This window comes from Carassius carassius, chromosome 38 (assembly GCF_963082965.1).
Source record: "Carassius carassius chromosome 38, fCarCar2.1, whole genome shotgun sequence".
Taxonomy (NCBI): Eukaryota; Metazoa; Chordata; class Actinopteri; order Cypriniformes; family Cyprinidae; genus Carassius; species Carassius carassius.
The window spans coordinates 25,085,150-25,097,555 of record NC_081792.1 but is presented as its reverse complement, the minus strand read 5'-3'; the positions used below and the strand labels follow the sequence as shown (position 1 = coordinate 25,097,555).

General features: G+C 35.5%; 2 protein-coding genes across 4 annotated transcripts; one reads left to right on the top strand and one right to left on the bottom strand.

Moving 5' to 3' along the window:
- Nucleotides 1-952: 952 nt before the first annotated feature.
- LOC132119084 (probable G-protein coupled receptor) lies at nt 953-5,265 on the bottom strand. Of its 2 annotated transcripts, none has more exons than XM_059528834.1 (2): nt 5,035-5,265; nt 953-2,560 (listed from the first exon to the last, which is right to left on the bottom strand). In XM_059528834.1, the coding sequence occupies exon 2, from the start codon at nt 2,453-2,455 to the stop codon at nt 1,148-1,150; it is 1,308 nt and encodes a 435-aa protein (XP_059384817.1). In that variant the 5' UTR covers nt 2,456-2,560; nt 5,035-5,265; the 3' UTR covers nt 953-1,147. The 2 variants fall into 2 exon arrangements, with proteins under 2 accessions (XP_059384817.1, XP_059384818.1); XM_059528835.1 differs by having other exon boundaries at nt 953-2,557.
- A 1,218-nt stretch (nt 5,266-6,483) lies between these two features.
- On the top strand, nt 6,484-12,403 carry LOC132119623 (U3 small nucleolar RNA-interacting protein 2-like). 2 transcript variants are annotated; one of them, XM_059529749.1, is made up of 15 exons: nt 6,484-6,665; nt 6,780-6,865; nt 6,964-7,076; nt 7,169-7,236; nt 8,235-8,276; nt 8,372-8,498; nt 8,617-8,741; nt 9,530-9,622; nt 10,212-10,312; nt 10,414-10,548; nt 10,727-10,789; nt 10,969-11,123; nt 11,344-11,423; nt 11,667-11,740; nt 12,204-12,403. In XM_059529749.1, the coding sequence occupies exons 1-15, from the start codon at nt 6,597-6,599 to the stop codon at nt 12,295-12,297; spliced, it is 1,425 nt and encodes a 474-aa protein (XP_059385732.1). In that variant the 5' UTR covers nt 6,484-6,596; the 3' UTR covers nt 12,298-12,403. The 2 variants fall into 2 exon arrangements, with proteins under 2 accessions (XP_059385732.1, XP_059385733.1); XM_059529750.1 differs by having other exon boundaries at nt 6,485-6,665; nt 10,969-11,114.
- The last annotated feature ends 3 nt before the right edge of the window (nt 12,404-12,406 follow it).

The following is a 12,406-nucleotide window of genomic DNA, read 5'->3' as shown; positions in this document are numbered from 1 at the left end:
ACTGACAGTATCTGAAATGCACAGAATTCAGAAAATCCTCTTTGCCTGTTTAAATGTGTTTAAATGTGAAACAGCTGTCCTCTGGCAGATTTACTATATTATATAACCGTATGTAAGTCACAGGATTTTCATAGATTTGGATATTTCCAAAATTCCAACAGGAGAAATGCAGCGAATATGGAGACTCAGTAAATATGCAAAATTAAAGTGATAGTGATGTGGCTCATGCTTTATGGTACTTCATTGTTGAGTGGCATATACTAATTAGCTTGCATGAAGATGTACGTGTGAAATAAACAATGCAAGAATCCCAGTTGTACATGGCAATGAAAGACAGTAATGGTCACATTGATTTGTATAAATAAAGAAAGCACAAATAATATAGTGAGATGTAATGGGTGGCTCCACATAGCTGTAAATGTAGCACAACTGAACATATACTGCACTGAATTGAATCAGTATATGTCAAGCTTTCTGTGACTAGTGTCTTTATTGAACAACGAAACCGTTTGTCTTTGTCACGTCAGCCTATGTGTAATATTTACAGTTTGAACAGTAGAAAATAAATACAGCAGACAGCTAAGGTCTTCCTTTGCACTATAAATAACAGAAATAAATATATATATATATATATATATATATATATATATATATATATATATATTTTTTTTTTTTTTTTTTTTTTGTATGAATGTTGTATGAATTTTTTTTGTATGAATATTTAGGTTCAATCAGATGAAAGCCAAAAAGTATTTTTGTCTGGATAAAACAAACACTGTGTCCATCTTCATTTCAGGCAACAAACTGTGATTATTTTAAAGGCGGCTGATTCTTTTCTATACCCACTGTAGATTTTATTTAAATATTGGTTTAGCTTGATGAGGTTAAAAGTTTAGGCGATAATTATATCATTTCAGTTTATTTGAAAAGCTTGCACTGTTGAGCCCTGGAAATGTTGGATGAATCGGTCACAATAATATCAATAACATGCATTAAGAAAATAGATAGGGTGAATTTTAATTGTATGCCATCATTAAAGTGAAGCTTATAAAGTGCTAAAACAATAATTTACAATAAAAACTCTATTACAAAAATTGAATGATTAATCCTCTCCAATCCTCCATCCCACGGAAATCTCATGAATAGTTTAGGTGATCTCCTCAGGTATTTCCCCCTGTATCCTAAAACTAGTCTGGTCCAGTGTGCTCCTCGGTGTAGCCATGTGGTAGCTGCATCTAACGTCGTCCCTGTCACCACTTCTGCGCAAAAAATTAAAAAAGTCCTGATGTCCTGAACATTCGTGGCCTGAAGCTGAGGGCTGCACAAGTCTGCCGGTTGATCGGCAACACAAGAGCATCTTACACAACTCCTCCCTGATCTGACGGTTGAGCAGACCATAAAAAAATGGGTTTACTGCGAACGTCGAATACGCCAGCCATGTGACCAATCCTTCGGCTTCTTCAGAGGTACCATGGGAGAATCCCAGCAACAAATGCAGGTGGAAGGCAAAGTAAGGCAGCCAGCAGAGCAGGAACTGACCCACGATGATGGCTAAAGTAAGAGCTGCTTTTCCACCAACCAGTCTCCTTTTCCTGTGAGGGACCTGATTTCTGCTGATGCTTGTGCTGGTGGTGATGATCGAGGTGTGGCTGCTAACGGAATCAGACCGATGCTTCGGATAACTGATCTCCCTTCTCCAGCTCAGGATCGGCCCTCTTTCTCGTGCAGCCGTGTGGGCGACTTTATAGACATTCGCATAGATGGCAATAATAATAGCAGCTGGAATGCAAAAGCAAACCATGCAGAATAAAATAGCAAATACTCTCCGGTGTGCACTATGGCTCCAATAAAGAGAGCAATGGGTGGCGGCAATAGATCTTCTACTTCCATAACTGGGCCATCCGAAGACGGTAGCAAGTCCTAGCAAAGTAGACGCCACCCAGACAAATCCCATCATGGCTACGGATAACCAAGGTGTCATTTTAGCCTCGTACCTCATGGGATGCACAATGTAGAAGTAGCATTCGATGCTAAACACAGTAACAGTAAAGATAGAGGCAGATATGAGAAAGGCATTGAGGAATATGTACACCCTGCATTCGAGTACAGAAAAGACGATGCCAGCGAAAAAGGGTGAGTTGCAGATGATGCCAAGAGGCATTAGCAGAGCGGCACACAGTAAATCCACGATGCAGAGGTGACACACCAAACTGAACTTGCGGAGATGTGGCACTTTCACCACCACAGCAAGCACTCCGCTATTGGCCAACAGCGCTATTGCATTAAGAGTCACCATGACCACGAGGCCCGACATAACTCGTAAACGCGATTGCGGATTGGACATGCTCCCTAACTGCATGCTGCGAGCCAGATGCATTGGGTGGCCATGATTCAATGTCTCATTAAGTTCAGTTTCGTTAAGCTCTGCTGTTGGAGGGAATCCAGACACCTCCATTGTTTACAGTGTGGTGCTTCAAACACAAAGCAGAAATGCAGACTTCTCCATCTTCCACCAGTCAGAAATGGGCACTCATTGGCTGAAGGTCAAAGGTCAGCACTGCTGAAAATACAATACACAAAAATGAGTATACTGCAGCAAAACGCATGCCGAACAACAAGTTGCTAAATTTAAAGATGTATTAAGTAATTTTAGCTTATTTGCATGTATTTACAGTTCTTTTTGGAGATCACATGCTTTTTAATATCATAATTATGTACTGTGTTATTGTAAAATAAATAATACTATAATTAAAAATTATGATAAAATAATTAATTAAAATACATACTAAAGTTTATACAAAAATAATTACATTTTCTGAGATCTTTTACTGGTTATATATGTGTGTGTTTGTGTGTGTGTGTGTGTGTGTGTGTGTGTGTGTGTGTGTGTGTGTACTGCTGGTTAACCAAACAGTTTTAACATAAAATAAATATTAAAATAAAAATAAATTAAGTTCAATGAAATAAAAAATTATGGAAAACAGGTGCTTTACAGAGCACTTTGAGATGATAATATATGTGCATATACATATACTTTAAGATCTTTACTTTAACATTTTATTTTAAGCATAAATTATATTCATTTAAAAAATGCAAATTATGATAGTGTGTGGGACTTTATGTGTTTTGTCCACATTTGGTCTTTCAAAAAATCATCTATGTATGTTTTTGCTTATGTTCAGGCCCTTATGGAATACAATATACAATACAGCATGGTTTACTGATGTGTAAGATGGCATATCATCTGCATACTTAAATACCATAGTATTATCATAATGCCGGTGTCCAAACACATGATATTATCATGTCATCATATGCAAAAAATAATAATAATAAAGGTTTAAGCAACATTTCTAAATCACCAGGAAATTAGCATAACATGTCCAGTGCATTGTTGTGATTGCCTCGTGGACATGTGGCTTAGCACTGAGAAAGCGAGGGAGACTTGATCTGTCTGAATAATTCATGGTGCTCTAACCTTTTGAAGCAGAGTATAATGAGCTCACTTGTTTGTCTGAAGCTGTTGGGGTTTCTCCGGCATTAGTGTTAGTGTAAGCGGTCACCTGCACAGCACTACAATGCACTCATGCCACAGACGTCACGATACACATATAATCACTCTCACACAGACACAGACATCATGATGTCATTTACTGGAGGGTCACTCTGATGCCCAGAAAACTTCTCATAGCTTTCTTGAGGTGATGTGTGTAATTTAGAGACAAATTAAAGTTAGCCAGTATCTATAAATATATGTAGGTTGGTGTGTATATAATAATATCTGAACTTTCTATCAGAATAATTTTCTATATTGAATCAAGATATTCCATAAACATATTAAGCAGCACAACTGTTTTCAACATCGATAATAATAATAAATGTTTCTTGAGCAGCAAATGAGCATATTAGAATGATTTCTGAAAGATCATGACTGGAGTAATGGTGCTGAAAATTCAAATTTAATGCTGAAAGTTTTTTTTTAAAAATTAGGTTGTAAAGAAAGCAAGAATTCACTGTAATTTTACTGTATTTTCATAGTGTCAGTAATTCCATAGTGTTGTTTGAAAATATTTTGAAACTGATCAGCCAAGATTTATTATGACCTCCACCAGTCATTTCATTTCACAACGCCAATAATCATAATTTCTAGTCGTCTATAGTCACAGTTTATCAGCACATGTCCATAGGGGCTAGAAAATGGATGCAGAGTAATTTGGCATGAAAATGCACAGCGGCTGTATTACATCACCATCATTACGGCTGCACAGAATGTTCCAGCTTGTTGTAGGTTAATCAGTTCAGGATCATGATGGATTGGTAATGCCTTGACCTTTCACTACCTCAATTTTTTTTAGCAAAAAATTACTCCACAGGTGGTTTCTGGGTGAAAACTGGATGAAATTATGGAAAAACAACAAATAGCACCTCTAGTCCCCAGCCCCTGATTCACACACAGCTCTGGTAAATCAGTCACTTCCACTTTTAATCCGGTGGCATGTTTTTCTGCCAGTAATCTCTCTGCTCCACCCAGACTGTCTGGTCATCTAATACACAGATGTGCAGGATTTTGAATTTGGATTATAAAAGAGGTATCCTGTTTTTATTATGTTCTGTAAACTTTACATAAATACACACAAAAATAGATACAACCAGCTTGAAAATAAAAAGAAATTCAGCTAAATGTGTTTTTGCATTATAATAACAGAAAACAGAAATGTTAACTGAACAGTAACAGTGTTTGTAGTTTAAAACAGCTTTTTGTGTAATTTAATTATACACCATTAAAATATTGCTGTAGGTTTCCAGCATATATGGTTAATTATGCAATATGTGTTGTTTACCTGGAAACAGTTTGAAACTTAAACACTTTGGACAAAAAATATTGGAAAGCACTTGAATTTTCAGGGTAATAAATTGAATATTTTAAAGCAAAAAAACAGTAAATATAACATATTATGCCAAAGAGATTTTGGTTCTTTGAAACTTAGAACAAATTAATATAAAACTTAAAATAAGACAAGAAAAAAATCTCACCTGATTTTTGTCAACTATGTCTAGTCAAGCATCGTTTAATGTTCAAAGTGTTCAAAATCCAGGATCTGTCCATCAGTCGTGTGGAGCCGGTGAAGTATAGCCAACACTCACTCTGTCTGTGGTGCTTGATGGAGTTGTGTTTGGCTCCACGGTCTTTGCACTTAAGACAAGTGGAAGCCATTACAGAGGCAGGTCAGTCCATTAGGAGACAGAGTCATTACACTGTGTCAGTCCCTCTCACTGAGGAGCCAGAGAGCAGCTGAGAGAGAGAGAGAGAGAGAGAGAGAGAGAGAGAGAGAGAGAGCACAGCAGACTGAGGACAGTAGTAACAGGCATTCACACTATGTTTAAATCTAGCAGTAAAATGAAATTAAATAAAACAAAACATAGGCACAAACATATGCAATAGAATACAATCAAAAAGAAACTGAATATTAGTTATGTAATTTATAATTAATATTAATAACAATAATAGTCTCAGGAGTAATAGTACTACTACACTTCTGTGTTTGTGTGTGTGTGTGTGTGTCTATTTTATTTATGATATATTGTTGCTGTTATACTTAACTATGATGAGTTTTTATTATGTTTGTATTTATGTCTGCATTTAATTTCTTTATTATTATTGTTATTATTATTATTAATTTGTTTATAATATCATTATTATAGCAGTTATAGCATTAATATCATAGCAGTATACTTATGTTTTTATTGTGTATGTTTGTATATGCTATTTTGTTTATAATAACACAACAATAACAATGTTATACTTAATTTTATTGCATGTCTGTAAAAGTAAGTATTTTATCTATTTACTTAATAATAATAATAATAATAATGCTATACTTAATGTTTTCATTGCATGTCTGTATATATGTATATATTCTGTTTATTTATTTTTATTTATCTGTAATATATGATTATTATTATAAGTAGTAGTAGTAGTAGTAGTATGCATAATTGATGTGTTTTATTGCATATTTGTATATATTATTCTATCAATAATATATTAGTAGTAGTATTTTATTATTATTGTTTGTATTTGTTATTTAATATAATAATAATAATAATAATAATAATAATAATAATAATAATAATAATAATAATAATAATAATAATAATAATAATAATAATATAGTTGTTATACTTAATTGTGTGTTTTTATTGCATGTTTGTATACATGTCTGTATTTTATTTTATTTATTTATATTATATGATTATTATTTGGCTATTATTTTTATTAGTAGTAGTGGATTTAGATTGCATTATTTTATGAATTTCTAATAATTTATTGTTGTTGTTGTTATTCGGTACAGATCCGTGTGTTAGTCCCATACTGTGTGGTTGACTTTATTCAGAACAGCTCAGTTGAAGCGTTTGTTGTAATGTAGCGTCTCTCCGTTACGCAGCGCTGTAGCGCAAACACACGCGCGCAAACCACTCGAGAAGAAGAGCTACAGGAAGCATGTGTTTGTGACCATGTGAGTAGCAGCAAAGCAGCACGAAATCAACCTAAGCGATCCTGAATTATTTCATAAAAACAATTAGTTTTATGTTCCATCATGTCGTCTTTCTTTATAAAGAAAAAAGTCATCTCTGCGGCTCCTAATAAAGGAGATTTAAAGAGAAAGGTGCGTCAGAGAAATATGTTTTTATTTAATATTTTAGCTTTCAAAATGTTAGTTGATGATTTTTGTTAAAAACAATAACGTATTTAAATCGATATTATTATTTTGCATTTCAAGAGCAATGCAGATGATGGCAAAGGCAGATCGAAAAAGTTCAATAAGCGAATGGACGAAGAAATATCGAGTGACTCAGAAAATGAAAGGTACTGCAGTTTGTTGTGCTGGATGAACGCTGATATTAATTTTCTTTAAAAAAAAATATATATATATATATAAAGTCACCGATGTCTTTCCTCTGCAGCGCTGATCCAAGAAGAAAACAGCAGGAAAACGAAGACGACGAGATCGAGGAAACGCCGCAAGAGAAGAAACTTCGCCTGGCCAAACTCTACCTGGAGCAGCTGAGAGATGAAGGTGTGTGAGATGTGACGGAGATCAAGCTTCCACCCGAGTCTGAACCATTGTCACTGTTCTCCGAACCTGTGTTCTCTGTGCTTGCATTGTAGAGGACAAGAGAGCTGAGCAAGAATCATTCGAAGAGGATCTCATCGCTGGAAGACTGCAGGAGGATGTGGTAGGTCCACCTCAGCTGGGGTCATTACTAATATTTCATATCGAGATTGCTCAGTTATTCTGAATAGGGTTGCAAAGGGATGGAACACTACCAGAAACCTTCCGCGAATCCCTGGAATATTCCAAAGAATTCTGGAAAGTATCCAAGATTTCTGGAATATTTCAGAAATTTACTGGTAATGTTCCACCTTTTTGCAACCCTTACTCTGAAAAATTTGAGCAGAAACCATTGAAGTTTTGCATTAAATATTTTTGATAACTCTGATAAGTTTGTGAACCCCAAATATCATAATTTTTTCACACAAGTCCTGAAAGTAGACTCACAAATATGTAGTAATTTAATTGTTAAATTAAAAGGCTTTGATTTAAATAATTATTTGATTTTAAAATCGTGAAATCATGTAAAAACATAGAAAAACAGGCTTTAAAACTGGCATTAGGTTACATGTAAGCACACAAGCAGCAGGAAGAACAAGTTCTGAATATTTATATGAATGTATTTATCACAGGGATTCCCAAACTGTTTTGTCAGTTTTGAACTAAACTTAATATTTTAATAATTTAGCAATACATGCACATGCTCACAGATCTTTGATGATTAAATTTTCATTGTTTTTATTTTTAAACTCTTTCTTTATTTTGGCTCATGCTGGCACATTAACAGTTATGGCAAATTAAATTTAGTTTGCTCTGAGTTCTTGAGTGATTTATGCTTTTTTTATATTGTTAATAATACTACCAAATCTCAGAAGGCTCATAAAAAAAATAGAGATAATTGTTTAAAAGGAAGTATGATTTATTGTAAATAAATAGTTTCATAAAAAAATGTAAATAAATAAAAACCAAACAAAACAGAAGATATTTTTATTAAAACTGTCTATTATTTCGGAAGATGTTACATAGGGCTACAGTAAGTGGATTTTTCATAAAACTATTATAATAAGAGCTCTAATAATCCCTGTTGTCCCATGATCACTTGTTTTTATTCATCCTCTTCAGCTGGAACAGAAAGGCAAACTGCAAAGACTGATAGCCAAAGAAGTGAGTGTTGTTTTCATTAGCTGCTGGGCATATACTAGACCTTTATTTGCTGCCGTTACTTCCTGTTTCTGACATCACCCTGACGTCTCTTCTAGCTCATAGCTCCAGACCCAGCAGAGGTCAGGCTGTTGAGAGGACACAAGCTATCTGTCACGTGTCTCGTTATCACCCCAGATGAGAAATACATCTTTTCTGCAAGCAAAGACTGCTCCATCATCAAATGTGAGTCTGACAGGTCAACATTGCTTACATTTTCACATCAGTAGATGTTGAGGCTTGCATTGTACAGTATAAACTTGAGCCAATCTGCTTCTAAATAAATGATAATTATGATCTACAGGGGAGGTGGAGGGTGGAAAGAAGGTGCACAAGATCGCAGGAGGACGGAAGGGAACAGAGGCGCGTCATGTGGGACACACTGCTCATATCCTGTGTATGGCCATATCATCCGATGGGAAATACCTGGTGAGAGCTGGAATTCATTGGGTCACATTATTTATCAATGCATTTTTCTTTGGTCCGTAATTTGAGCCTTTGGTATTTTGAGGCCATGTCCTAATATATTCATGCCCAAGTTATCAATTACATGAAATTAATTTTAATAATATGTTTAATAGTTAGAATAAATGTTTAGTAATCTGTAAGTCCTGTACTGTTTATTGTAAGTGATTAATAAAGCAATTAGTATTTTTAGTTAGCAAGGACACATTAAATTGATAAGTGACAGTAAACACATTTCTAAAGGTACGAACTATTTCTATTTCAAATAAATGCTGTTCTTTTGAACTTTCTATTTATCAAAGAATCCTGAAAAGCAGCAAAATTGTTTTTAACTTTGATGATTGTATGAAATATTTCTTGAGTAGCAAATCAGCATATTAGAATGATTTCTGAAGAATCATATAAGACTGATGTCTGAAAATTCAGCTGTGTCATCACAGGAATAAATCACATTTTAAAATATATTCAAATAGAAAATGTTGAAGAGGTAAGATTTATTACACATTAGTGCTGTTTTTACTGTATTTTCGATTACATAAATTCAGCCTTGGTGAGCAAAAACATTTTTTTATATATAACATATTTTTGAATTTTATATCTATGGCTGGTTTTGGAGTGATTTTACTCATATTTTACTATGAAATACCTGTAACTGCCTTGATCAGTTTTATCTTCTGTTACAATTTTTATCAACTAATTGAAAAGAAAAAGTTGGATGCAATTTAATAGATATTATTTTATTTGTTTTATAGGCTAGTGGGGACATGAATAAACTCATCCTGATCTGGGATCCTGTGACATGTAAACATCTGTACAAGTTGAAAGGACACAGAGATGCTGTATCGGTGAGTAGAACATCACTTATATATATTGTGACTTTAGATGATCGTTTATGAAATGTTTGCTCACATTTGACTTAAAGGGATACTCCTCCTTAAAACTAAAATTTTGTCATTAATCACTTATCCCCATGTCGTTCCAAACCCATGAAAGCTTCGTTCATCTTCAGAACACAATTTAAGATATTTTGGATGAAAACAGGGAGGCTTGAGACTGTCCCATAGACTGACAAGTACATAACAGTGTCAAGGTCCAGAAAAGTATGAAAAGCATTGTGGTGAATATGAGCTTTTGGAGAATATGAGCTGAACGCAGGAGGCGTATGCTCTTCTGTGTCAGCCACGCCACAAGGATGCACTGTTTTCTTTCAAATCAAATCTTTGTGGTGTGGCTGACACAGAAGAGTGAAGCTGCCTGCGTTCAGCTCATATTCTCATATTCAAAATATCTTAAATTGTGTTCTGAAGATGAACGAAGCTTTAATGGGTTTGGAACGACATGGGGTAAGTGATTAATGACAAAAAGTTCATTTTGTGGGTGGAGTATCCCTTTAATTTTTTTCTAAATGCTTCTGCTTGAATGCTTCCTCCGCAGGGTTTGGCCTTTAGACGAGGGACTCATACCCTCTACAGCGCGTCACACGACCGCTCGATAAAAGTGTGGAGTGTGGACGAGAACGCTTATGTAGAAACCCTGTAGGTACACCAGCTGCTGTGGGTAGTATTATAAACCGGAGAATTGTACTCGCTCTTTATTCTCAGGCTTCATTTTTGTGTTTATTGGTGTCTGTCGTCAGGTTCGGCCATCAGGACATGATCACTGGGTTGGACTGTTTGAGCAGAGAGAGATGCGTGACTGCGGGAGGACGAGACCGAACAGTCCGAGTGTGGAAAATTGCTGAAGAATCACAGCTCGTCTTTCATGGCCACGAGTCAGTTTAAGATTGTAGTCATGACTTACCTTTTTTACATTATGACCTCAAAATGACTTCAATTAAAGCAGTAAATCAGGGTTAAGACTTCTGTTTTGACCTTTGTTTTGTCTGGTTTAAAGATGAATAATCTTCACTTCTCTGTATGTTTCTGTCCATGTCTTCTGTCTGTCTGAAGGGGCTCCATTGACTGTATCCAGCTGATCAATGAAGAACACATGGTTACAGGTGGAGATGATGGGTAAGATTTCAGAGCTGGATTTTATGAGAGTGCATTACTTACTATTAATCATTGCAATTATATTTAATATGGTCATTGAAATAAAATGGAGCACATGTGCTCCTTTGGAAAAAAGTAAGTGTTAAGCACTGCTTTAATATATAAATGATAACATTCACTCGAGCTTTTGTTTTGCACAGCTCTATATCTGTTTGGACGGTTAATAAGAAGAAGCCGGTGAGCACAGTGAAGCAAGCCCACGGTAGCCATGGCATCACGGGTCTGGAGCAGCCCTGCTGGGTGTCGTCTGTGGCGGCACTGCACAACTCTGACATCGTGGCATCAGGTGCCTCAGGTGCACATACACACACACATGCAAGAAACCAACTATCACACACGCACACACACACACGCACATGATTACCGTCAAGTACCATCAAGTACAATATTACCATCATAATCTGTCCTCGTTCCACTTTGACCTTGTTCACAAAGCTCTCCGCCTTCTGTATTTCCATATGAGACTGCTCTCCAAACACCTGATTGCCATCAACATCATTGTTGTCCCTCCCCAGGCTCCCATAATTCAGCAGTGCAGCTGTGGAAGTGTGGGCAGGGATTCAGAGGCCTGGAGCCGCTCTTCAGCGTCCCTATGGTGAGCGGTACACATCCACACAGCGCTATTAGACTGGTTAGAGTCCGACTGCTATTGAATCAGGTCCTATTGTGTGTGCGGTACATCATCTGGAGAGGATGAATAATGTATCCGTTCATAATACCACTATTTTTCACAACTGCACAGTGTCCAATTATGTGTCTGTCAGATGTGCGGCTCTTATAGCAAGTGTAACCTGCAGGATAAATGAATGCTAATAAGCTTTTATTATTACCCTTTTAGACTGGATTTGTGAACAGTCTGAAGTTCTCAAACTCTGGGAAGTTTCTTGTGGCAGGAGTTGGACAGGAGCACAGGTGAAGTAATTTTAAGTCTAGTGAGGAAGTTATTTTGCAATTATCTGCAGATTGAAAGAAACTAATTTCATATAGTGCAATTTGCAAAATCTAATAATTTTGTCAGTCAGTAGTGCACATTTTCTATTTTCAGATAATCTTTAGTAAATTCAGCAATTGCATAAAAAAAAGGATTCAGCAATTTTTTTTTCATTGGTCATTTAAATGTGTATGTGTATGTGAAAGGTAGATTTTTTTTGCACCTTTAAGTTTATTTAAATTTACTAATATTATTAATATAACATGTCAATAATATTTATTCTTATTTTTTTAATGTATTATTAATTACAATGTGTAATGGGAATAATTTAAAGCAATAACAACATACTACCACTAGATGGCGTGATGTGAAGTGAATGGGTTCATTGCGCAGCATTTACACATTTCTTCATGTTGATTTCTAATATCAGTTTTTCTTTTTCAGATTGGGCCGATGGTCGAGAATAAAGGAAGCTAGGAACGGACTATATATTATTCCTCTTAAAAGACAAGCTCAAGAGCAAGAAGTTGTCCAGTAATCTGGTCTGTTCTAGGACTTAAATTTGATATCAAAGAACTTTCGGTTGCTTTTTTTTTTTTTTTTTTGTAAAAGAGGACCTTTTGATTAAATGTTTATTAAGTTTATCT

Coding starts and splice junctions, on each gene's coding strand:
- LOC132119084 (XM_059528834.1), bottom strand. CDS start 2,455: ATGGAGGTGTCTGGATTCCCTCCAACAGCAGAGCTTAACGAAACTGAA.
- LOC132119623 (XM_059529749.1), top strand. CDS start 6,597: ATGTCGTCTTTCTTTATAAAGAAAAAAGTCATCTCTGCGGCTCCTAAT. Junction 8,742..9,529: donor CATCCGATGGGAAATACCTG/GTGAGAGCTGGA, acceptor TTTGTTTTATAG/GCTAGTGGGGACATGAATAA. Junction 10,790..10,968: donor GTTACAGGTGGAGATGATGG/GTAAGATTTCAG, acceptor TGTTTTGCACAG/CTCTATATCTGTTTGGACGG.